At 46.6% G+C, this 26,851-nt stretch overlaps 1 protein-coding gene across 2 annotated transcripts in view; it reads left to right on the top strand.

Moving 5' to 3' along the window:
• The window catches only part of LOC120052345 (zinc finger protein 609-like), a 164,574-nt gene that overhangs the window by 126,778 nt on the left and 10,945 nt on the right, over positions 1-26,851 (top strand). For both annotated transcript variants that reach the window (XM_038999198.1, XM_038999199.1), the window contains exon 3: positions 20,519-20,750. In XM_038999198.1, the coding sequence (XP_038855126.1) occupies positions 20,519-20,750 (232 nt within the window). The remainder of the gene's footprint in view (positions 1-20,518; positions 20,751-26,851) is intronic.

The raw sequence follows: 26,851 nt of genomic DNA, 5'->3' as shown, positions 1-26,851 counted from the left end.
TTTAGGTTACAGTTTTACTGTGAACACTGAGGCTGTAGCCGCTTTAAGTTACAGTTTTACTGTGAACACTGAGGCTGTAGCCGCTTTCAGTTACAGTTCTACTGTGAACACTGAGGCTGTAGCCGCTTTAGGTTACAGTTTTACTGTGAACACTGAGGCTGTACCCGCTTTAAGTTACAGTTTTACTGTGAACACTGAGGCTGTAGCCGCTTTCAGTTACAGTTTTACTGTGAACACTGAGGCTGTAGCCGCTTTAGGTTACAGTTTTACTGTGAACACTGAGGCTGTAGCCGCTTTCAGTTACAGTTTTACTGTGAACACTGAGGCTGTAGCCGCTTTAGGTTACAGTTTTACTGTGAACACTGAGGCTGTAGCCGCTTTAAGTTACAGTTTTACTGTGAACACTGAGGCTGTAGCCGCTTTAAGTTAGTTTTACTGTGAACACTGAGGCTGTAGCCGCTTTAGGTTACAGTTTTACTGTGAACACTGAGGCTGTAGCCGCTTTAGGTTACACTTTTACTGTGAACACTGAGGCTGTAGCCGCTTTAGGTTACAGTTTTACTGTGAACACTGAGGCTGTAGCCGCTTTAGGTTACAGTTTTACTGTGAACACGGTGGCTGTAGCCGCTTTAAGTTACAGTTTTAACAGTGGCCAAGTAGGCTACTGTGGCTATTTGATCATAATGTAGGCCTACCAGAGTGGCTTACCTTCAAAAACAATGGAGAAAATGCATCCCATAACATTTTAACATGGAAATAGCTGTTCTATCATTCAGCCTACAGTAGCAGCCAATGTGTGGTGTTCAATGTAGACCTACATTCCATGAGACATGCAAAGCTTGACATTAACCTGTTTATCCACTGAAAATGTTGTTTGATGCCAGAGACCACTTTACAAAATATAATGCATAATTATTCCCATTTATTACAGAGAATCAGACAAATGATGCTACCCTCTGTCTATTCACGACTTAGCTTACTCAAGCCAGTCTCAAAATACAACACTGCCCCTTTAAGACAAAAAAAAAGGTGTTTACCTGACTCGCTTTTCAAAGATGTCTAGATATGTACACGTTTTGTGCTCTTGTAGGAAGCAATCACTCCACTATTGCTGACTATAAATGATCTACAACTGGGCTAATAACTCACTAACTAACAAAGGATATGAACAAAATGTGCACACATGGCTACATGCAGCTCTCCCTTTGATCTCATAACAAGCACATCTACTCACGACCGCTCATGCTGTAAACACGGTCCAGTTCAACGTAAATGGCACAGATCCATATATGGCAGTAGTGTATTTGCATATACGCCTACCGCAGCTCTGATTGGTTATGCCAAACCGGTCTGTGTAGAGTACGGCTGAGTCTTGCGCAATAGAATCCTACTCTTAGCGTTCTGCCTACAACATCTCTTGCATAGTTTGTTTTGTTTCATTATGTTGCATTGAAAGTGGCTAATATTGTGTTGATTCGATCACAATTGCCACAGTAAAGGGAAACGTTGATAGTGTTTACCTCTCTGGGATATGTGGGACGCTAGCATCACGCATGTCCAACATCCAGTGAAAATGCAGAGCGCCAAATTCAAATAAATTACTATAAAAATTTAACTTTCATGAAATCACACATGCAATACACCAAATTAAAGCTACACTTGTTCTGAATCCAGCCAACGTGTCAGATTTCAAAAAGGCTTTACGACGAAAGCACACCAAACGATTATGTTAGGTCAGTACATAGCCACAGAAAAACACAGCCATTTTTACAGCCAAAGAGAGGAGTCACAAAAAGCATAAATAGAGATAAGATTAATCACTAACCTTTGATGATCTTCATCAGATGACACTCATAGGACTTCATGTTACACAATACATGTATGTTTTGTTCGATAAAGTTCATATTTATATCCAAAAACTCAGTTTACATTGGCGCGTTACATTCAGTAATGTTTTGCATCCAAAACATCCGGTGATTTTGCAGAGAGCCACATCAATTTACAGAAATACTCATTATAAATGTTGGTGAAAATACATGTGTTATGCATGGAACTTTAGATGAACTTCTCCTTAATGCAACCGCTGTGTCAGATTTCAAAAAAGCCTTACGGGAAAAAAACACCATGCAATAATCTGAGTACAGCGCTCAGAGCCCAGCAAGCCAAAAAGATATCCGCCATGTTGTGGAGTCAACAAAGTCAGAAATAGCATTATAAATATTCACTTACCTTTGATGATCTTCATCAGAATGCACACCCAGGAATCCCAGTTCCACAATAAACGTTTGATTTGTTCGATAAAGTCCATCATTTATGTCCAAACACCTCCTTTTGTTCGCGCGTTTAGTACACAATGCAAACTGACGACGCGCTGGCAGGTCCAGGCGAAAGTTCAGACGAAAAGTCATATTACAGTCCGTAGAAACATGTCAAACTAAGTATAGAATCAATCTTTAGGATGTTTTTATCATAAATCTTCAATAATGTTCCAACCGGAGAATTCCTTTCTCTTCAGAAATGCGATGGAACGCAAGCTAACTCTCATGTGAATGCGCGTGACCAGCTCGTGTCACTCTGCCAGACCTCTGACTCAATCCCCTCTCATTCCCCCCTCCTTTATAGTAGAAGCATCAAACAAGGTTCTATAGACTGTTGACATCTAGTGGAAGCCTTAGGAAGTGCAACATGACCCCATTTCCACTATCTTGGATAGGCAAAGAGCTGAAACACTACAAACCTCAGATTTCCCACTTCCTGGTTGGATTTTTTCTCAGGTTTTTGCCTGCCATATGAGTTCTGTTATACTCAGACATCATTCAAACAGGTTTAGAAACTTCAGAGTGTTTTCTATCCAAATCTACTAATTATATGCATATTCTAGCTTTTAGGACAGAGTAGCAGGCAGTTTACTCTGGGCACCTTTTTATCCAAGCTACTCAATACCCCTGTCCCAAAGAAGTTAACTAACAGGGAAAACTCTAGAAAGTTGAACTTCTCATGCTTCTCTTCGTGGGCTGATATTTGTTCTGCGCTCTGGGTGACTGTCCCTGGGGAACATTGCTGTTGGGTAATGGGCACAGATTTATACAGTATCGCCACAGCACAGTGATTAATTGCACCGTGTCCTGCAACGCTGAGCGTCTATGTAAAATGGCAGTCCCCGATTCGTACTATGGCACTGCTAGCGCAAACATTTGCTGTGAATAAATTGTCTACCTTTGATGTGGATAAAATGATGTAACCTACATTTATAATGTTTGACATGCACAGCACGAACATATTCTAGATTTCAAATCAAATGTTATTTGCCACATGCGCCAAATACACACAGGTGTAAACCTTACCGTGAAATGCTTACGTACAAGCCCTTATCCAACAATGCAGTTCAAGAAATAGAGTTAAGAAAATATTTACTAAATTAAATTAATAAATAATAAAAAAGGTGGCCTGTATCCGGTACCGCTTGCCGTGCGGTAGCATAGAGAACGGTCTATGACTTGGGTGACTGGAGTCTTTGACCATTTCTTGGGAGCCTTCCTCTTAGCATGGTGTTCCACCTTCCTGGTTTAAGTTCAAAGGTGGTCTTTAGGCAACACAGCTAAAGCCTGTATTACACACTGTGTTACCCAGGACATCTGCTAAACTAATACACCCTCAGTAACACCATTAGGTGAACGATTTATGGCGACTAGTGTGAAAGTGTTTTGGTTTTATGGCGAGAAGCCATAGTCCTGCTCTTTTTTAAATTTATATATATTTTTGAACTTTTTTTATTTAATTTGAGTCTTAAACATGTTGAGAAGTCTGGCTTTTTCTGCCATTTGTTTCAGAAAAGGGAACATTATCAAGCCTTTGATCTGGATCAACGTGGCGAATGCCGTTTGGGGATGTTGAGATCACAAGGAATCTTCTCTGAATTGCCTCAACTTTAAGTCCTCAGTTCCTGCTTGTTTACATAGTTGGGATTAGAGCTCCTAACCTGAAAGGCTGCTTAGAGGTACGTCTAAACATAGCGTGAGATTAGTTAAACTGTGTCCACACCAACCGGGTTAAGTTGAAAGGTCACAAGTGATTGATGGAAGATGGACTTTACTCCACTCAGTTCAACGCCACGCTCTTTCTGCGCCATTGGAGAGATTGAGGAAGGTGTCTCTTTGCAGTCATTAGTATTGGCGTTTCAAATACTCTCCTCAAGAAGAAGAAAAGGGAAGATCCTTAAATAGATTACCGTCGTTGTTTGCGTTCAGGTAGTAAAGTGAATAGATTACCGTCATTGTGTTAGCATTCAGGTAGTCATGTGAATAGATTACCGTCATTGTGTTAGCATTCAGGTAGTAAAGTGAATAGATTACCATCATTGTGTTAGCATTCAGGTAGTCATGTGAATAGATTACCGTCATTGTGTTAGCATTCAGGTAGTAAAGTGAATAGATTACCGTCATTGTGTTAGCATTCAGGTAGTCATGTGAATAGATTACCGTCATTGTGTTAGCATTCAGGTAGTAAAGTGAATAGATTACCATCATTGTGTTAGCATTCAGGTAGTAAAGTGAATAGATTACCGTCATTGTGTTAGCATTCAGGTAGTAAAGTGAGTAGATTACCATCATTGTGTTAGCATTCAGGTAGTAAAGTGAGTAGATTACCATCATTGTGTTAGCATTCAGGTAGTAAAGTGAATAGATTACCATCATTGTGTTAGCGTTCAGGTAGTAAAGTGAATAGATTACCGTCATTGTGTTAGCATTCAGGTAGTAAAGTGAATAGATTACCATCATTGTGTTAGCATTCAGGTAGTAAAGTGAATAGATTACTGTCATTGTGTTAGCATTCAGGTAGTAAAGTGAGTAGATTACCATCATTGTGTTAGCATTCAGGTAGTAAAGTGAATAGATTACCGTCATTGTGTTAGCATTCAGGTAGTCATGTGAATAGATTACCGTCATTGTGTTAGCATTCAGGTAGTCATGTGAGTAGATTACCGTCATTGTGTTAGCATTCATGTAGTCATGTGAATAGATTACCGTCATTGTGTTAGCATTCAGGTAGTAAAGTGAATAGATTACCGTCATTGTGTTAGCATTCAGGTAGTCATGTGAATAGATTACCATCATTGTGTTAGCATTCAGGTAGTAAAGTGAATAGATTACCGTCATTGTGTTAGCATTCAGGTAGTCATGTGAATAGATTACCGTCATTGTGTTAGCGTTCAGGTAGTCATGTGAATAGATTACCGTCATTGTGTTAGCGTTCAGGTAGTAAAGTGAATAGATTACCGTCATTGTGTTAGCATTCAGGTAGTAAAGTGAATAGATTACCGTCATTGTGTTAGCGTTCAGGTAGTCATGTGAATAGATTACCGTCATTGTGTTAGCATTCAGGTAGTCATGTGAATAGATTACCGTCATTGTGTTAGCATTCAGGTAGTAAAGTGAATAGATTACCATCATTGTGTTAGCATTCAGGTAGTCATGTGAATAGATTACCGTCATTGTGTTAGCATTCAGGTAGTAAAGTGAGTAGATTACCATCATTGTGTTAGCGTTCAGGTAGTAAAGTGAATAGATTACCGTCATTGTGTTAGCATTCAGGTAGTAAAGTGAATAGATTACCATCATTGTGTTAGCATTCAGGTAGTAAAGTGAATAGATTACCGTCATTGTGTTAGCGTTCAGGTAGTCATGTGAATAGATTACCGTCATTGTGTTAGCATTCAGGTAGTAAAGTGAATAGATTACCATCATTGTGTTAGCATTCAGGTAGTAAAGTGAATAGATTACCATCATTGTGTTAGCATTCAGGTAGTCATGTGAATAGATTACCGTCATTGTGTTAGCATTCAGGTAGTAAAGTGAGTAGATTACCATCATTGTGTTAGCATTCAGGTAGTAAAGTGAATAGATTACCGTCATTGTGTTAGCATTCAGGTAGTAAAGTGAATAGATTACCATCATTGTGTTAGCATTCAGGTAGTAAAGTGAATAGATTACTGTCATTGTGTTAGCATTCAGGTAGTAAAGTGAATAGATTACCATCATTGTGTTAGCATTCAGGTAGTAAAGTGAATAGATTACCATCATTGTGTTAGCATTCAGGTAGTCATGTGAGTAGATTACCGTCATTGTGTTAGCATTCAGGTAGTAAAGTGAATAGATTACCATCATTGTGTTAGCGTTCAGGTAGTCATGTGAATAGATTACCGTCATTGTGTTAGCATTCAGGTAGTAAAGTGAATAGATTACCGTCATTGTGTTAGCATTCAGGTAGTAAAGTGAATAGATTACCGTCATTGTGTTAGCATTCAGGTAGTAAAGTGAATAGATTACCATCATTGTGTTAGCGTTCAGGTAGTAAAGTGAATAGATTACCGTCATTGTGTTAGCGTTCAGGTAGTCATGTGAATAGATTACCGTCATTGTGTTAGCATTCAGGTAGTAAAGTGAGTAGATCACCATCATTGTGTTAGCGTTCAGGTAGTCATGTGAATAGATTACCGTCATTGTGTTAGCATTCAGGTAGTAAAGTGAATAGATTACCGTCATTGTGTTAGCGTTCAGGTAGTCATGTGAATAGATTACCGTCATTGTGTTAGCATTCAGGTAGTAAAGTGAATAGATTACCGTCATTGTGTTAGCATTCAGGTAGTAAAGTGAATAGATTACCGTCATTGTGTTAGCGTTCAGGTAGTCATGTGAATAGATTACCGTCATTGTGTTAGCGTTCAGGTAGTAAAGTGAATAGATTACCGTCATTGTGTTAGCATTCAGGTAGTCATGTGAATAGATTACCGTCATTGTGTTAGCATTCAGGTAGTAAAGTGAATAGATTACTGTCATTGTGTTAGCATTCAGGTAGTAAAGTGAATAGATTACCGTCATTGTGTTAGCATTCAGGTAGTAAAGTGAATAGATTACCGTCATTGTGTTAGCATTCAGGTAGTAAAGTGAATAGATTACCGTCATTGTGTTAGCATTCAGGTAGTCATGTGAATAGATTACCGTCATTGTGTTAGCATTCAGGTAGTAAAGTGAATAGATTACCGTCATTGTGTTAGCATTCAGGTAGTCATGTGAATAGATTACTGTCATTGTGTTAGCATTCAGGTAGTCATGTTCCCCAGGCACGTTGTCACACATTCATGTCAAATCAAATTTGATCAAATGTGCCAAATGCAACAGGTGTAGACTTTAATGTGAAATTCTTACCTACGAGGACGTTCACAACAATGTAGAGATAACAAGAAAATGTGATTTAAAAAAAGATATGTTTTTAATTGTAACACAATAAATAACAATAACAGGCGTTTTACTACTTGGGTCAGTTAGTGGCAGTGTCAGAGATGGGGGAGGTCACTGTACGGTTAAAGGTGAGCATGTGGCTCTGTTAAAGTCTCTCCAGCTGGGCTTGTGTTTCAGTGACAACAGGATGTGTCGACTTGGGTAGATGATTCATTTAAGCCTGTGAAGACATGGAGAATGCCTCCAATCAGTTCAAATTAGCCGAGAGGCAAGTGGACTAATACAAAATGTGCCCTCAAAGAAATGATTGAGGATCGTCGCTTAATTCCTCATTCTTGTTCAATTCTAATTTGCGTCAAATCATTTTTATGCCTTATTAAGTTTCTAATGCTGAGGCTAAACGTTGAAGCAGGCTCTTTTGTATTATCTTATTGGTTACGTTCATCTGTGGTTTACAGACCCTCAAGTCTGCTTCACTACTTACATTCTAAATGATTCTGTGTCGTTTTCCTCCGTCACTCTTTACATGTTCTACTTCTCTTCCCGGTCATTATGATGTGGGGGGGGGGGGACTTGTATGGCAGACGTATTTTCAACAGTGGTGCGGCCATCTCCTGTGGTTACCGGAGACTCTTGACACGGCCTGAACTCTGCTCCCTAACCCCTACCTGACTCCAACCTCCCCCGCAGGGACTGGTCACCACCTCCCAGCGTGTCCCATTCAGAGGGATGTTGGGAAGGTGACATCACACATCCGGGGGCCGCAGGGATCTGAAACACTTTACTCTGCTGCGGAAAGGAGGGGGTGGGGGGTGCGCAGGAATGTTCTGTGAACTCAATGGAATTTAAGCTGTAACACACTCGCCTGCCAAAACCAAATGATGTGTTTCTGTGAGATTCCATTCCTATTATACCAGTTGTCTTCGGCCTCTGCGCTTACCTTTTTTCCAGACCTCTTTTCCTCGCTTCCCCTTGTTTTGTTTTTTTGTGATTGTTTTCCTAAGGGAGCATTGATTCTCCTCTGTGCCAGCGTGAAAGTGGATATGGTTGTTTGATGATGGGTTTGGGGGGGACACCTGAGATGATGCCCATTGGCTCAGCAGACCGAGGGCCTGGTCTTTCAAACGTCATGAGCAGGTAGGGGCATTACCCCTGAAAAGACTTAGAAGGGCTGTTCAGTCTTTTCCGTTTTGGTAGGGCTTATTTAGCTTAGTGAAACTTCATCTTGATTTAAAGACAATCCCCGATCATGTACTACCTGAATAGTGATGTGATTGTATTTGAACCTAGGCCTATTAACAGCTGAGGTTTTCATCAATGCTTTTTACCTAATAGGACAACATTCCCACAGCAGCCTATTAACAGCTGAGGTTTTCATCAATGCTTTTTACCTAATAGGACAACATTCCCACAGCAGCCTATTAACAGCTGAGGTTTTCATCAATGCTTTTTACCTAATAGGACAACATTCCCACAGCAGCCTATTAACAGCTGAGGTTTTCATCAATGCGTTTTACCTAATAGGACAACATTCCCACAGCAGCCTATTAACAGCTGAGGTTTTCATCAATGCTTTTTACCTAATAGGACAACATTCCCACAGCAGCCTATTAACAGCTGAGGTTTTCATCAATGCTTTTTACCTAATAGGACAACATTCCCACAGCAGCCTATTAACAGCTGAGGTTTTCATCAATGCTTTTTACCTAATAGGACAACATTCCCACAGCAGCCTATTAACAGCTGAGGTTTTTATCAATGCTTTTTACCTAATAGGACAACATTCCCACAGCAGCCTATTAACAGCTGAGGTTTTCATCAATGCTTTTTACCTAATAGGACAACATTCCCACAGCAGCCTATTAACAGCTGAGGTTTTCATCAATGCTTTTTACCTAATAGGACAACATTCCCACAGCAGCCTATTAACAGCTGAGGTTTTCATCAATGCTTTTTACCTAATAGGACAACATTCCCACAGCAGCCTTTCGTAACACGGCACACTGCCACAATTTTGATTTGCAATACTTAAATCATATGTTGAACAGTAAAGAAAAGCCTTTTAAATTGTTTATATTTAGGATTAAACGTTGAGTCGTTGGACAGACCCCAATCCTTTTACAACCTCAGAGTCCCAGTTGCAGGGTGTGTGCGTGGTTAGTGTGTGCACGTGGTGTGTGTGTGCACGTGGTGCGTGTGTGCAGGCCTGGCGAAGTGAAACCTTTTCTGAGAAAAATGACTGCTGAACCACTACTAGTGCCCACATAAAGGTGAAACACTGCCAGGAATAATGATGTTTCTGTTGTAGGTTTCAGCTGGAGCTTCCACTGAGGTTATGCTTCCATTTAGAATCCTGCTTCCATTTCCCCCCCGGCTAGAGACTGGTCCTCCTCCCTGCTCTTTTGCAAAGCTAAAGTCTGTAGTCTAGATGGTGGATATATGTTTGGTAGTCTCTCCCTTAGTGTGGGTTTGTGTTTGGTAGTCTCTCCCTTAGTGTGGGTTTGTGTTTGGTAGTCTCTCTCTTAGTGTGGGTTTGTGTTTGGTAGTCTCTCCCTTAGTGTGGGTTTGTGTTTGGTAGTCTCTCTCTTAGTGTGGGTTTGTGTTTGGTAGTCTCTCCCTTAGTGTGGGTTTGTGTTTGGTAGTCTCTCTCTTAGTGTGGGTTTGTGTTTGGTAGTCTCTCTCTTAGTGTGGGTTTGTGTTTGGTAGTCTCTCTCTTAGTGTGGGTTTGTGTTTGGTAGTCTCTCTCTTAGTGTGGGTTTGTGTTTGGTAGTCTCTCCCTTAGTGTGGGTTTGTGTTTGGTAGTCTCTCCCTTAGTGTGGGTTTGTGTTTGGTGGTCTCTCTCTTAGTGTGGGTTTGTGTTTGGTGGTCTCTCTCTTAGTGTGGGTTTGTGTTTGGTGGTCTCTCTCTTAGTGTGGGTTTGTGTTTGGTAGTCTCTCTCTTAGTGTGGGTTTGTGTTTGGTGGTCTCTCTCTTAGTGTGGGTTTGTGTTTGGTAGTCTCTCTCTTAGTGTGGGTTTGTGTTTGGTGGTCTCTCCCGTAGTGTGGGTTTGTGTTTGGTAGTCTCTCCCTTCAGTCGTAAGCATCTTTGGTTTGGGAGTGATCTGAAGCTTGGGCATGTAAGCATGCTTTTAGTTGACGGTTAGAAGAATTCCGTTTTCCGTTCCGCGTCCTCCTCTATGGAGCCAACACCAATAAACCGTTAGTTTATGATAACGTTTCGCTTGGGTTTTCGTACATTGCATTGCTAGCTGACAATTGAGGAGAAATGCTCAGTGTTCTGAGCTTCTGACTAATCCAGGAGGACGGGTGGCTGAGTGCGACATCCTGACTGTAATCCAGGAGGACAGACGGCTGAGCGCGACACCCTGACTGTAATCCAGGAGGACAGACGGCTGAGTGCGACACCCTGACTGTAATCCAGGAGGACGGGTGGCTGAGTGCGACATCCTGACTGTAATCCAGGAGGACAGACGGCTGAGTGCGACACCCTGACTGTAATCCAGGAGGACGGGTGGCTGAGTGCGACACCCTGACTGTAATCCAGGAGGACGGGTGGCTGAGTGCGACACCCTGACTGTAATCCAGGAGGACAGACGGCTGAGCGCGACACCCTGACTGTAATCCAGGAGGACAGACGGCTGAGCGCGACACCCTGACTGTAATCCAGGAGGACAGACGGCTGAGCGCGACACCCTGACTGTAATCCAGGAGGACGGGCGGCTGAGAGCGACACCCTGACTGTAATCCAGGAGGACGGGCGGCTGAGCGCGACACCCTGACTGTAATCCAGGAGGACGGGCGCGACATCCTGACTGTAATCCAGGAGGACGGCGGCTGAGCGCGACATCCTGACTGTAATCCAGGAGGACGGGCGCGACATCCTGACTGTAATCCAGGAGGATGGGCGGCTGAGCGCGACACCCTGACTGTAATCCAGGAGGACGGGCGCGACACCCTGACTGTAATCCAGGAGGACGGGCGCGACACCCTGACTGTAATCCAGGAGGACGGGCGCGACATCCTGACTGTAATCCAGGAGGACGGGCGCGACATCCTGACTGTAATCCAGGAGGACGGGCGCGACACCCTGACTGTAATCCAGGAGGACGGGCGCGACACCCTGACTGTAATCCAGGAGGACGGGCGCGACATCCTGACTGTAATCCTTTGAGGTCATGGGCTCACTCACTTCTCCCCAGCCTAAGTAAACAGGAAGATGGATTTTACTAAGGTTTAACATGGCTTTGCAGAGAGCACAGCCTTGAGGTTCGGGAAGGGCAACAGGGAAATAAATAAAGTTTGGGCAATTTGAGTTTGAGCAATTCACCATGTGATTCTGTAGGCTTTATAAAGGGGGAGAGGTTGAAGTCTGGACTCATGGCAGAGTATAAAATGAAGATGAATCTCTGGCAGAATGAACTGTTCCCTACAGCCCTACAAGGTGTGGGTAATGAACTGTTCCCTACAGGGTGTGTGGTAATGAACTGTTCCCTACAGGGTGTGTGGTAATGAACTGTTCCCTACAGCCCTACAGGGTGTGTGGTAATGAACTGTTCCCTACAGCCCTACAAGGTGTGGGTAATGAACTGTTCCCTACAGCCCTACAAGGTGTGGGTAATGAACTGTTCCCTACAGGGTGTGTGGTAATGAACTGTTCCCTACAGCCCTACAAGGTGTGGGTAATGAACTGTTCCCTACAGGGTGTGTGGTAATGAACTGTTCCCTACAGCCCTACAGGGTGTGGGTAATGAACTGTTCCCTACAGCCCTACAAGGTGTGGGTAATGAACTGTTCCCTACAGGGTGTGGGTAATGAACTGTTCCCTACAGCCCTACAAGGTGTGGGTAATGAACTGTTCCCTACAGGGTGTGTGGTAATGAACTGTTCCCTACAGCCCTACAAGGTGTGGGTAATGAACTGTTCCCTACAGGGTGTGGGTAATGAACTGTTCCCTACAGCCCTACAGGGTGTGGGTAATGAACTGTTCCCTACAGCCCTACAGGGTGTGGGTAATGAACTGTTCCCTACAGCCCTACAGGGTGTGGGTAATGAACTGTTCCCTACAGCCCTACAAGGTGTGGGTAATGAACTGTTCCCTACAAGGTGTGGGTAATGAACTGTTCCCTACAGGGTGTGTGGTAATGAACTGTTCCCTACAGCCCTACAAGGTGTGGGTAATGAACTGTTCCCTACAGCCCTACAGGGTGTGGGTAATGAACTGTTCCCTACAGCCCTACAAGGTGTGGGTAATGAACTGTTCCCTACAGGGTGTGTGGTAATGAACTGTTCCCTACAGGGTGTGGGTAATGAACTGTTCCCTACAGGGTGTGGGTAATGAACTGTTCCCTACAGGGTGTGTGGTAATGAACTGTTCCCTACAGCCCTACAGGGTGTGTGGTAATGAACTGTTCCCTACAGCCCTACAGGGTGTGGGTAATGAACTGTTCCCTACATGGTGTGGGTAATGACCTGTTCCCTACAGGGTGTGGGTAATGAACTGTTCCCTACAGCCCTACAGGGTGTGGGTAATGAACTGTTCCCTACAGCCCTACAGGGTGTGGGTAATGAACTGTTCCCTACAGGGTGTGTGGTAATGAACTGTTCCCTACAGCCCTACAAGGTGTGGGTAATGAACTGTTCCCTACAGCCCTACAGGGTGTGGGTAATGAACTGTTCCCTACAGCCCTACAGGGTGTGGGTAATGAACTGTTCCCTACAGCCCTACAGGGTGTGGGTAATGAACTGTTCCCTACAGCCCTACAAGGTGTGGGTAATGAACTGTTCCCTACAGCCCTACAAGGTGTGGGTAATGAACTGTTCCCTACAGCCCTACAAGGTGTGGGTAATGAACTGTTCCCTACAGCCCTACAAGGTGTGGGTAATGAACTGTTCCCTACAGCCCTACAAGGTGTGGGTAATGAACTGTTCCCTACAGCCCTACAGGGTGTGGGTAATGAACTGTTCCCTACAGCCCTACAGGGTGTGGGTAATGAACTGTTCCCTACAGCCCTACAGGGTGTGGGTAATGAACTGTTCCCTACAGCCCTACAGGGTGTGGGTAATGAACTGTTCCCTACAGCCCTACAAGGTGTGGGTAATGAACTGTTCCCTACAGCCCTACAGGGTGTGGGTAATGAACTGTTCCCTACAGCCCTACAGGGTGTGGGTAATGAACTATTCCCTACAGCCCTACAGGGTGTGGTAATGAGTCACCTCGTCAGGCCCTGGAATGACTCCTCAAAGCCTTTGCTAACAGTGTGGCGGTATGTTTAGTAGCCAGCCTGTAAATCCAGGGAGCTGCAGAGTCAACCAGCATGGAGATGGAGCCAGTGAGAGAGATGTTGAATTTAGCATCAGAGGACAACCACCGAGTGAGTGTTCACACAACCACAGGAGTTTTTCCTCGGACTGGAGCGGTTGGCTTTGCCTGACAGATCTGCGCTCTCTGGGATGCTAATCATAGACGAGTCCTTCTTGTGCGTCTGCCTGCCAGCCTTGCTGCGACAACAGTCACAACTGGCTCGATTACACCCGCGGCATAGCAACCATCAGTATCTCAATTCTGGAAAGACAAGACTATCTCAATGAATTATCTTCATCAAACTTCCCTGATAAAGTGGTTGTTTGGGGTGCTCATCAATGCATGATCATTGGCTATATGATGCTTTCCTCATTCATCTCCAGCGCCATCTCTGATATTCTCTGAGGGCTCAATGATATCCCTGACGATAAGGGCCTTTTAAAGAGGCAGTACCAGAGCTCCCCGGTGGGGCCTGCCGGTACATGCTGCTGGCGCTGGCTGCCGCTCCAATTAAAGGCCTCACTTCTCTGAGCCCAATTCATCAGGGAGCTTGTTGATTAACTGCCAAAATACACAGCGAGAGTCTCAATACTAACAAATGTTCCCGTGTGCCTCAGTTGGTAGAGCATGGTGCTTGCAACACCAGGGTTGTTGGTTCGATTCCCACGGGGGGAGGGGGAGCAATACAGAAATGTATGCACTCACTACTGTAAGTCGCTCTGGATAAGAGTGTATGATAAATGTAAAAATAATAATAATATATATGTGTGTATATATATATGTGTATATATATATATATGTGTATATTTAAAAAGTAATTTTGTTGCCGTCCTCGTCTACACCCCTCTTCCTAGTTCCTCCAACTCCCCTTTCTCACGGTGGAGCCTCTTTGCTTACTGGGCTGCCTGTGAGAGTCAGAGAAACCGGAGAAGTGGTTGTGTAAATACCTCCTTATCCACCACCTGTGTGTGGAAGTCATTAGTGGTATCGTCACCACCTCTGCAGTGGCGGCGTCATTCACACTTTAGTGAAGCGCTCTTTACACCATACGACGTCTCTGTCATTCAGATAATGGATTGTATTTACAAAGCTCCTATCGTTTCAATGTTTTAAGACTCTTCAAATTCTTCAAGTTAGTGTTTCCCTTCTCAATTGTTGATTTTTTTGTTTTACCGTGCGCAGCAAGACGGGTAGGTTTTTACTAAAATGAGTTAGGCTAGCCAGTCAGTAAGCAATGACGTCATGGGGGTTTGTTTATCCAATTATAATTTCTCTTTATTTAACTAGGCAAGTCAGTTAAGAACAAATTCTTATTAACAATGACGGCCTACCCCGGCCAAACCCACACGGCGCTGGACAAATTGTGCTCCGCCCTATTGGACTCCCAATCACTGCCGTTTGTGATACAGCCTGGAATCGAACCAGGGTGTCTGTAGTGACGCCTTAGGGGACTCCCGAGTGGCGCAGCGGTCTAATGAGAGTACGATGTAGGGTCGAGCTCATCAGTACTTTCATACTTAAAGCACGTCTATGGTTCTGTAAACAAGACGTCATGACAACACACTTTAGCCTACACACCACAATCCGAACATACAAGTCAACCTCCAACAGCACTAAACAACACCTAAATAACAGATGTGCTCTGAAAAGTTGACAACGGAAGCAATGCCGTCACAAGGGTTTGTCTACGATAAGGGCGTACGTTCTTGAGAAAGGAGTGTTGCAGCTGCTGGCTGTGGAGCTGTGTCTGTTTCTATTCATACATACAGCTGTGTGTGGACAAGAGGAGTACCTATGTACGAATGCTGTTCATCGACTACAGCTCAGCATTCAACACCAAAGTACCCTCCAAGCTCATCATCAAGCTGGAGGCCCTGGGTCTCAACCCCGCCCTGTGCAACTGGGTCCAGGACTTTGACGGGCCGCCCCCAGGTGGTGAAGGTAAGAAACAACATCTCCACTTCGCTGACCCTCAACACTGGGGCCCCACAAGGGTGTGTTCTCAGCCCTCTCCTGTACTCCCTGTTCACCCATGACTACGTGGCCATGCACGCCTCCAACTCAATCATCAAGTTTGCAGACGACACTACAGTAGTGGGCTTGATTACCAACAATGACAAGACGGCCTACAGGGAGGAGGTGAGGGCTCTGGGAGTGTGGTGTCAGGAAAATAACCTCACACTCAACGTCAACAAAACAAAGGAGATGATTGTGGACTTTGGGAAACAGCAGAGGGAGCACCCCCCCATCCACATCGACGGGACAGTAGTGGAGAAGGTGGAAAGTTTTAAGTTCCTGGGCGTACACATCACAGACAAACTGAAATGGTCAACTCACACAGACAGCGTGGTGAAGAAGGCGCAGCAGCGCCTCTTTAACCTCAGGAGGCTGAAGAAATGAAATTTGGCCTGTGACCCAAAATCCTGACAAACTTTTACAGATGCACAATCGAGAGCATCCTGTCGGGCTGTATCACAGCCTGGTACGGCAACTGCACCGCCCTCAACCGCAAGCCTCTCCAGAGGGTAGTGAGGTCTGCACAACCCATCACCGGGGGCGAACTACATGCCCTCCAGGACACCTACACCACCCGATGTCACAGGAAGGCCAAAAAGATAATCAAGGACAACAACCACCCGAGCCACTGCCTGTTCACCCCGCTATCATCCAGAAGGCGAGGTCAGTACAGGTGCATCAAAGCTGGGGCCGAGAGACTGAAAAACAGCTTCTATCTCAAGGCCATCAGACTGTTAAACAGCCATCACTAACTCTGAGAGGCTGCTGCCTACATGGAGACCCAATCACTGGACACTTTAATAATTGGATCACTAGTCACTTTATACAGTGCACTTTAAATAATGCCACTTTAATAATGTCTACATATCTTACAACTCATTATATGTTGTTACGCACGCCTCTGTGAAGAGGGAACGCAACACCCTGCTGCAACTCAACTTCCCGTGAAGCAAAAGAGGTATGAACTGTAGGTGCGAGAAAGGACGACAAAGGCAGAGTTGACCGCTTACTAGGATTTATTTCCTTACACGGTAATATGGGGAAAAGGGGCTGGACAGAACCAAAGCAAAGAAAGTCAATATCAAAGCTCCCCCTCTCCTATCTAACCTGCCTACCTATCTTAGCACCACCTGGTGCACTAACCAAAATACAGGGGGTGGTCCGCCCAGGTCTTACCTAGTGTGCCTAGACAGTGAATATACTACGGGTATATGTATGCCCTCGGGTATCTTGCCTAAGCACTCCCTAGGTGCCTTCCCCTTCCCCCCTGGGAACAAATGAAACAGAACAACAAACAATCCAACGCACAACAAAACTGAGAAAACTAACTCGGGTCACTAAAGAAGCTCTGACAAAGCAACAAACACAGAACATATCAAAGCTGCTACCAACAACAACTAACACAGTGCATGCTATAACCCCTCAGCCATAAACCTCTCTCTCAGAAATGATCTATCTAACATTCAATCTCAGCCTATAATGATATATATCTCTCTCTCTCTAATCATTTTTCTTCTGAACAGAACACTGGCTTTTATATCTTCAGGTGGCAATAGTAATTAGAGTCAGCTGCTTCTTGACGAGGGGGCGGGGTCAGCTCTCCAATCATCAATTAGCCATTGAGTCGACCAATCAGCTGGTTGGGGAGAACTCAGGAATGAAACACACACACTCAAATACAAACCAGAACACAGAAACTGGGGAACGTAACATATGTATATACTGTATTTTATACCATCTACTGCATCTTGCCTATGCTGCTTGGCCATCGCTCATCCATATATTTATATGTACATATTCTCATTCACCCCTTTAGATTTGTGTGTATCAGGTAGTTGTTGTGGAATTGTTAGATTACTTGTTAGATGTTACTGCACTGTCGGAACTAGAAGCACAAGCATTTCGCTACACTCGCATTAACATCTGCTAACCATGTGTTTGTGACGAATAAAATGTGATTTGTGTTTACTAGGGGTCAGGTTGACTGACAGCCCCGGTCAGTTGCTAGTTTTCAGCACAGTATTCTACTAGCTCCAGGGCAGATGATGTGTTTGCTCAGGGGCTGTTGCCCCATGGGAAAGTGGTAGGATCTAAAGGCCAGTCCCCTCTCTGCAGAGGTGAGGGAGGCCATCTGCTGATTTGGTCTGGACTTGACACTTCCTCGTTGATTAGCCCTGTGTTTCAGTGGCCCCATCAGCTTCTCTTCAGCTAGCCAGCTTAAGTGCGTCTGGAATCCCTCACAGCGTGACCTTCGCCTGGTTTCTCCACGCAATACAATCATATATTCACCTTTTTCTCCCTAACACACACAGGCTTTTCCCAAAGGACATTTTAAACCAGGTTGACTGAAGTGGATTGGTGAGTCTCTTCCACTCACCAGACACCACTTCATGCAACTCCCCCTCTGTATTGTAAGCCAACACCAAGCAATTGGGGTGGCAGGTTACCTAGTGGTTAGATTGAATACCCGAGCTGACAAGGTAGAAATATGTCGTTCTGCCCCTGAACAAGGTAGTCATTGTAAATAATAATTTGTTCTTAACTGACTTGCCAAGTTAAATAAAGGTACAATTTTTTTTTTTAATGGTAAAATCTTAAACAATCCTCCCTAAAGTTCCATCCACACTGTTGTTGAAATAGCAAGTATATGTTGAGTGTAGTTGTAGGCTAGATGTTCCCATATCCTGACCCCAATAGTTTACATGTACATATTTCCTCTTACCTCACGGAATGAATAAATAAATAGCAAGACCTCAAGTATTTTTATATCAACTATTTCCATTGTTGCTTTTTCTCACAATGTGTGGATTGATCTGCTGCAGTGTTTTCTGTTTTCTGTTGAAGTCTGGAAATGGTTCTGTTTGGAACATAGGCCCAGAACTGCTCTCCTTCTGCTGTTCTCCTGCTATGCTTGGTTTTATTTTGCGGTAAAATAGATCTCTTTTTTTTTTTAAGCGCTGCACTTTCATGTGTGTCGAGTCAATAAACACCACTAATTAGATTGTCAAATTGGCTCCCCCGCGCAACCCTGAGCAAGAACTTGCAATAATGGTTACGGACAAGGTGCTTTATTACAGCCGTAGCTTATGTTTTGAATGATTTGGTGCACTTAAGAGTTCTCAGCCATGAGTAATAATCATGGAGGGCGTTAATGATCTCCACCATCGAGGTTAAATAAACTACTGCTACCACCGCAGCTTCCGGAATATGGCTGACTAGCTCACACTGTAGGAGAACGAGTCAGACCTTAAAGCCAGCTGTTTACATGAGGTTGCTCTGTAGCTGATTCGGCTTGCCCCAGTAGTGGGGTACATTTATCAAATCAACTCCTGGGCCTCCCGGGGGGGTTCAGTGTGTTTGTGAGAGGCTGAGAGCTCAGGCAAGAACATTATACTGTAGTTAAACAGGTATACTGAAGAGAAGGGTTTCACTCTCTAGGACACTAATGTTCAACATTCACAGAGCAGGGGACATGTCCTGCCACTGCTGCCAACAACAAGTCATGTTCAACATTCACAGAGCAGGGGACATGTCCTGCCACTGCTGCCAACAACAAGTACTGTTCAACATTCACAGAGCAGGGGACATGTCCTGCCACTGCTGCCAACAACAAGTAATGTTCAACATTCACAGAGCAGGGGACATGTCCTGCCACTGCTGCCAACAACAAGTAATGTTCAACATTCACAGAGCAGGGGACATGTCCTGCCACTGCCGCCAACAACAAGTACTGTTCAACATTCACAGAGCAGGGGACATGTCCTGCCACTGCCGCCAACAACAAGTACTGTTCAACATTCACAGAGCAGGGGACATGTCCTGCCACTGCTGCCAACAACAAGTACTGTTCAACATTCACAGAGCAGGGGACATGTCCTGCCACTGCTGCCAACAACAAGTAATGTTCAACATTCACAGAGCAGGGGACATGTCCTGCCACTGCTGCCAACAACAAGTAATGTTCAACATTCACAGAGCAGGGGACATGTCCTGCCACTGCTGCCAACAACAAGTACTGTTCAACATTCACAGAGCAGGGGACATGTCCTGCCACTGCTGCCAACAACAAGTAATGTTCAACATTCACAGAGCAGGGGACATGTCCTGCCACTGCTGCCAACAACAAGTAATGTTCAACATTCACAGAGCAGGGGACATGTCCTGCCACTGCTGCCAACAACAAGTACTGTTCAACATTCACAGAGCAGGGGACATGTCCTGCCACTGCCGCCAACAACAAGTACTGTTCAACATTCACAGAGCAGGGGACATGTCCTGCCACTGCTGCCAACAACAAGTACTGTTCAACATTCACAGAGCAGGGGACATGTCCTGCCACTGCTGCCAACAACAAGTAATGTTCAACATTCACAGAGCAGGGGACATGTCCTGCCACTGCTGCCAACAACAAGTAATGTTCAACATTCACAGAGCAGGGGACATGTCCTGCCACTGCTGCCAACAACAAGTAATGTTCAACATTCACAGAGCAGGGGACATGTCCTGCCACTGCTGCCAACAACAAGTACTGTTCAACATTCACAGAGCAGGGGACATGTCCTGCCACTGCCGCCAACAACAAGTACTGTTCAACATTCACAGAGCAGGGGACATGTCCTGCCACTGCCGCCAACAACAAGTACTGTTCAACATTCACAGAGCAGGGGACATGTCCTGCCACTGCTGCCAACAACAAGTAATGTTCAACATTCACAGAGCAGGGGACATGTCCTGCCACTGCTGCCAACAACAAGTAATGTTCAACATTCACAGAGCAGGGGACATGTCCTGCCACTGCTGCCAACAACAAGTAAAGAATGCTGTGACTATCACTGTATCAGAGCTCTATTCTTATCAATACTTGCCACCCTTCACATTTTGTTGTGCCTATCGTAACGTAGGAACGGCCTCCTTTTGTGTGGTCTATGTCAGCTTTTGTTTATCATGTTATCTCTTTTCTCCCAGATGGAGTCTCCGGTCTCCACGCCCGCCACTCCACCCCTCCATGTCATGGCGCCGGTGGGCAACAGCAATGACAGCATCGCCTCACCCTGTGAGCAGATCATGGTGCGCACACGCTCAGTGGCGTCCAACACCACAGACATGGCCTTGGCCACGGAGCCCGAGTGCCTGGGGCCCTGCGAGCCCGGGACCAGCGTCAACCTGGAAGGCATCGTCTGGCAGGAGACCGAGGACGGTAAGGGTTGTTCTGTGGGCTGAGGGAATACGGGGATATTATGTTGGTATAGTCTCTGTTTGAGGGGGGGGGGGGGGGGGGGGGCTCTCCTACTCAATCATTTGTTGATTTTGGTTTCCTTGTGGTTGTCTATTGTAAAGCGTCTTTAGGTAAAAGCACTGTAAAAGTACTAGGTTATTTATTATTATGGGAAGGGACCAGAGTCATTTTTGTGTGTGACAAAAACCTATATATTTTCTCTTTTTGTTGGAAAAAGGAAATGTGTCGCCTGTGATTTCTTCATTGTTGTTGTTGTTGTGTGATTTCAGTGTGCTCACCCACACATCCTGGGGCCTTTTATTTTATGTAGGGCCTCCCGATAAAATGTCATGAGGAGGAAAAGCAAGATGTTTTGTTTTCTTTTATCCGCTGCCATAAGTACAACTGGTGTGAATTGTAAAGCCTCTCTTTGGATAAATAATTCATTCATTAATGCAGAAGAGAGATTCTTCAAAGAGGTGCATTTGGCAGTTATTCTGTGAGTTAAACCCCCTCCTACAATGGGAGATAGCTCATCAGCATTCCAGGGGCCGAGGGTCTTGTCTGCTTTGTGTGTTCTCCCAGTGAGTCGGTCGACCCTCTATAGCCTGCTCGTCTGCCCTTCTCCCTCGCTCAGTAATGGAGAAAGGATAACGCCGCCTCCTCATTTTCAGCAGTTAGCCATTACAGATTTAAAAACATCTCATTTCACAAAAACCTTCAGATCTGTCGTCCTCGGCGCAGGCACAGCTAGCCCGCCTGCTCGGACATGCTTTCCCCCCGCAGCGATGCTAATGTGTTTAAACTGAAGGACTGTGCAGCACCAGACTGCCTTCAATGATTCAGCGCTGGGGTTGGAACACAGCGTATCCACAAAGTAGTTTACAGTCACTTACAAACCTTTTTGTTTCGAGAGGACGGGAAAGATCCTCAGTGAGGTGGTGCTGTCTGCCTCCTGGTCCTCAGTGAGGTGGTGCTGTCTGCCTCCTGGTCCTCAGTGAGGTGGTGCTGCCTGCCTCCTGGTCCTCAGTGAGGTGGTGCTGCCTGCCTCCTGGTCCTCAGTGAGGTGGTGCTGCCTGCCTCCTGGTCCTCAGTGAGGTGGTGCTGCCTGCCTCCTGGTCCTCAGTGAGGTGGTGCTGCCTGCCTCCTGGTCCTCAGTGAGGTGGTGCTGCCTGCCTCCTGGTCCTCAGTGAGGTGGTGCTGCCTGCCTCCTGGTCCTCAGTGAGGTGGTGCTGTCTGCCTCCTGGTCCTCAGTGAGGTGGTGCTGCCTGCCTCCTGGTCCTCAGTGAGGTGGTGCTGTCTGCGTCCTCGTCCTCAGTGAGGTGGTGCTGCCTGCCTCCTGGTCCTCAGTGAGGTGGTGCTGTCTGCCTCCTGGTCCTCAGTGAGGTGGTGCTGTCTGCCTCCTGGTCCTCAGTGAGGTGGTGCTGCCTGCCTCCTGGTCCTCAGTGAGGTGGTGCTGCCTGCCTCCTGGTCCTCAGTGAGGTGGTGTTGCCTGCCTCCTGGTCCTCAGTGAGGTGGTGCTGCCTGCCTCCTGGTCCTCAGTGAGGTGGTGCTGCCTGCCTCCTGGTCCTCAGTGAGGTGGTGCTGCCTGCCTCCTGGTCCTCAGTGAGGTGATGCTGTCTGCCTCCTGGTCCTCAGTGAGGTGGTGCTGCCTGCCTCCTGGTCCTCAGTGAGGTGGTGCTGTCTGCCTCCTGGTCCTCAGTGAGGTGGTGCTGCCTGCCTCCTGGTCCTCAGTGAGGTGGTGCTGCCTGCCTCCTGGTCCTCAGTGAGGTGGTGCTGTCTGCCTCCTGGTCCTCAGTGAGGTGGTGCTGTCTGCCTCCTGGTCCTCAGTGAGGTGGTGCTGTCTGCCTCCTGGTCCATTAACAGCCATGAATAAATCGCTTTCAAATGACCATGATTTAACAGCAGCAGCCGGGGTCAGGAGGCTGCAGGCGTGCCCACGTGCCCCCACGCATTCCATGACCCCCGCTGCCACGATGTGGTTAGATCAACACACACACACACACACACACACACACACACACACACACACACACACACACACACACACACACACACACACACACACACACACACACACACACACTAACTCACAGTTCACCCTGTGGCGGCTGCTGAGCAGGAGATGTGACTGGGGAAGCTGAGAGATAGTGACTAGCTGGTTCTCATCCTCCTCCACCGCTTCCCATCTCCCCCTCCCTTCTTCCTCCTCTCTGTCCAGTAGTGATTCAGTGCCTTGTTTGAGTTGTCACCGTGTTGCCCCCCCCCCCCCCCCCCCCCCCAGGTCTCACCCTACCTCAGCAGCAGCCCCCTCCTCCCCTGACAGAGGTTAAGCACTGGGAGCAGTAGACGGTAGACATCAAGGCTCAACAGCATCCACTTCAGTGCAGGACAGAGAGAGATGCAGTGTGTATGGAAGGAGAGCCTCGACCACTTCATCTGGCTGTGTTTAAGGCAGGGTGACTATTTAATACCTGTTGTTAGAAGCGGAACATTCGGAAGCGCGTGTGTTTCGGTGTGACTGTTTTTCGCTACATGATTAAAAACGTCTTAGGATTTACCCCCCCCGTGTCTTCCGATGTACTCGTATGCAAATAAAGACACTGTGCGCTCCTGTAGGGCCAGAAAGAGAGATTATTTAATGAGGTACGAGGGGGTATATCACGGCTAAGGGCTGTGTCCAGGCACTCTGCGTTGCGTCGTGCTTAAGAACATCCCTTAGCCGTTGTGTATATTGGCCATATACCACAAACCCCTGAGGTGCCTTATTGCTATTATAAACTGGTTACCAATGTAATTACAGCAGTAAAAATATGTTTTGTCATACCTGTGGTATACCACGGCTGTCAGCCAATCAACATTCAGGGTTCGAACCACCAAGTTTATAATAGTCAATATATTCTACATGTTTTCCCCCTCAGTGGTGCAATTACACATCAGTCAACACATCAGCTGCATATACACAGCTTCCTTCATTAAAGTGGGTCACGTTAGTTGGTTTGTGATATTTCACTACCAAATGCTGACCTTTCTTGCCGTGCGGTACGTATAGAGTGCCGTGTAGATCAATGAGCAGCCCCATGCTGGACCTGACAGGGAGAAGTGTAGGACGAGGAGATGCCCCTGAACCCTCCCCCCTGACACACACACACACACACACACACACACACACACACACACACACACACACACACACACACACACACACACACACACACACACACACACACACACACGGGCCAAGACCCACGCTCGCTCCCCCACTGTGGGGTTGCCACAGTTACAGGCGTCTACGCCCGGACATTTTTTGATTTAATGTGTTATGATTTGGGGATTAAATTAACTTTGAACACAAGCCAGTTTTCTGGGGGGGGGGGCTGTAGAATTTTGTGGCGTTTGGACAAAGAACAATGGAAAAATGTGCGAGTGGAGAATTAAGCAGTGGAGAAAGCTGTGAGGAGTGAAATGTCTATTGTTGGAGCTCTGCCACGCTGTTTGAAACACTTGGTTGCTAAGCCAACTGAGAGGAGGCTCTGGGGTTCACAGCTGAGAAAGCCCTTCTAGCTCACATCTCTTGGTTCACTCGGTCCAACACAGGTTGTCAGAAAAGCCCGTTGCTTGTTTTTGTCCCCGTCCAACAGGAATAAAATGATGATGGACACTGAGATGTGGATGTGTAGTTTGTTTACGTAGGCGAGCTGATCTGAACACAATCACACACACACACACAATCACAATCACACACACACACACAATCAAGCACAATCACACACACACACACACAATCAAGCACAATCACACACACACACACCCAATCACAATCACACACACACACACACAATCACAATCACACACACACACACAATCAAGCACAATCACACACACACACACCCAATCACAATCACACACACACACACACAATCAAGCACAATCACACACACACACACACACACACACACACACACACACACACACACACACACACACACACACACACACACACACACACACACACACACACACAATCAAGCACAATCACACACAATCAAGCACAATCACACACACACAATCACTGCGAGGAGCCCCAAGGGAGCTCTGCAGTTTCCCTGGTAGAGATATTCACTGTGGTGTCAGTGAAGCTCGCTCGGAGCATGCTCTCACTACATCACTCCTTTCACTACATCACTCCTTTCACTCACTCTCCCAGTCCTGGTTTTGGTCTCTCACTCTCCCAGTCCTGTGGTTTTGGTCTATCACTCTCCCAGTCCCGTGGTTTTGGTCTCTCACTCTCCCAGTCCCGTGGTTTTGGTCTCTCACTCTCCCAGTCCTGTGGTTTTGGTCTCTCACTCTCCCAGTCCCGTGGTTTTGGTCTCTCACTCTCCCAGTCCCGTGGTTTTGGTCTCTCACTCTCCCAGTCCTGTGGTTTTGGTCTCTCACTCTCCCAGTCCTGTGGTTTTGGTCTCTCACTCTCCCAGTCCCGTGGTTTTGGTCTCTCACTCTCCCAGTCCTGTGGTTTTGGTCTCTCACTCTCCCAGTCCTGTGGTTTTGGTCTCTCACTCTCCCAGTCCTGTGGTTTTGGTCTCTCACTCTCCCAGTCCCGTGGTTTTGGTCTCTCACTCTCCCAGTCCTACTGATCTAGACAGCCCAGTGCAACCCAGTCCTACTGTTCTAGACAACCCAGTCCTACTGGTCTAGACAACCCAGTCCTACTGGTCTAGACAACCCAGTCCTACTGGTCTAGACAACCCAGTCCTACTGGTCTAGACAACCCAGCCCTACTGGTCTAGACAGCCCAGCCCTACTGGTCTAGACAGCCCAGCCCTACTGGTCTAGACAGCCCAGCCCTACTGGTCTAGACAGCCCAGCCCTACTGGTCTAGACAGCCCAGCCCTACTGGTCTAGCCCTACTGGTCTAGACAACCCAGCCCTACTGGTCTAGACAACCCAGCCCTACTGGTCTAGACAACCCAGCCCTACTGGTCTAGACAACCCAGCCCTACTGGTCTAGACAACCCAGCCCTACTGGTCTAGACAACCCAGCCCTACTGGTCTAGACAACCCAGCCCTACTGGTCTAGACAACCCAGCCCTACTGGTCTAGACAACCCAGCCCTACTGGTCTAGACAACCCAACCCAACCCAGCCCTACTGATCTAGACAGCCCGGCCCTACTGGTCTAGACAGTCCAGCCCTACTGGTCTAGACAGCCCAGCCCTACTGGTCTAGACAGCCTGCCCTACTGGTCTAGAAAACCCAGCCCAGCCCAGCCCTACTGGTCTAGACAGCCCAGCCCTACTGGTCTAGACAGCCCAACCCAGCCTTACTGGTCTAGACAGCCCAACCCAGCCCTACTGGTCTAGACAGCCCAACCCAGCCCTACTGGTCTAGACAGCCCAACCCAGCCCTACTGGTCTAGACAGCCCAACCCAGCCCTACTGGTCTAGACAGCCCAACCCAGCCCTACTGGTCTAGACAACCCAACCCAGCCCTACTGGTCTAGACAACCCAACCCAGCCCTACTGGTCTAGACAGTCCAGCCCTACTGGTCTAGACAGTCCAGCCCTACTGGTCTAGACAGTCCAGCCCTACTGGTCTAGACAGTCCAGCCCTACTGGTCTAGACAGTCCAGCCCTACTGGTCTAGACAGTCCAGCCCTACTGGTCTAGACAGTCCAGCCCTACTGGTCTAGACAGCCCAACCCAGCCCTACTGGTCTAGACAGCCCAACCCAGCCCTACTGGTCTAGACAGCCCAACCCAGCCCTACTGGTCTAGACAGCCCAACCCAGCCCTACTGGTCTAGACAGCCCAACCCAGCCCTACTGGTCTAGACAACCCAACCCAGCCCTACTGGTCTAGACAACCCAACCCAGCCCTACTGGTCTAGACAACCCAACCCAGCCCTACTGGTCTAGACAGTCCAGCCCTACTGGTCTAGACAGCCCAACCCAGCCTTACTGGTCTAGACAGCCCAACCCAGCCTTACTGGTCTAGACTATAACAATTAACAACAAAAAATGGGTTTTCTAATCAGGGTGTCGCGGGTCCTTAGTCTTAAACTCTTAAATTCATTTATTTAAATTAAA

The sequence above is a fragment of the Salvelinus namaycush genome, chromosome 8, assembly GCF_016432855.1.
Source record: "Salvelinus namaycush isolate Seneca chromosome 8, SaNama_1.0, whole genome shotgun sequence".
Lineage (NCBI taxonomy): Eukaryota > Metazoa > Chordata > Actinopteri > Salmoniformes > Salmonidae > Salvelinus > Salvelinus namaycush.
Note: the sequence above shows the minus strand (reverse complement) of the source record. Positions and strands in the feature narration are given on the sequence as shown.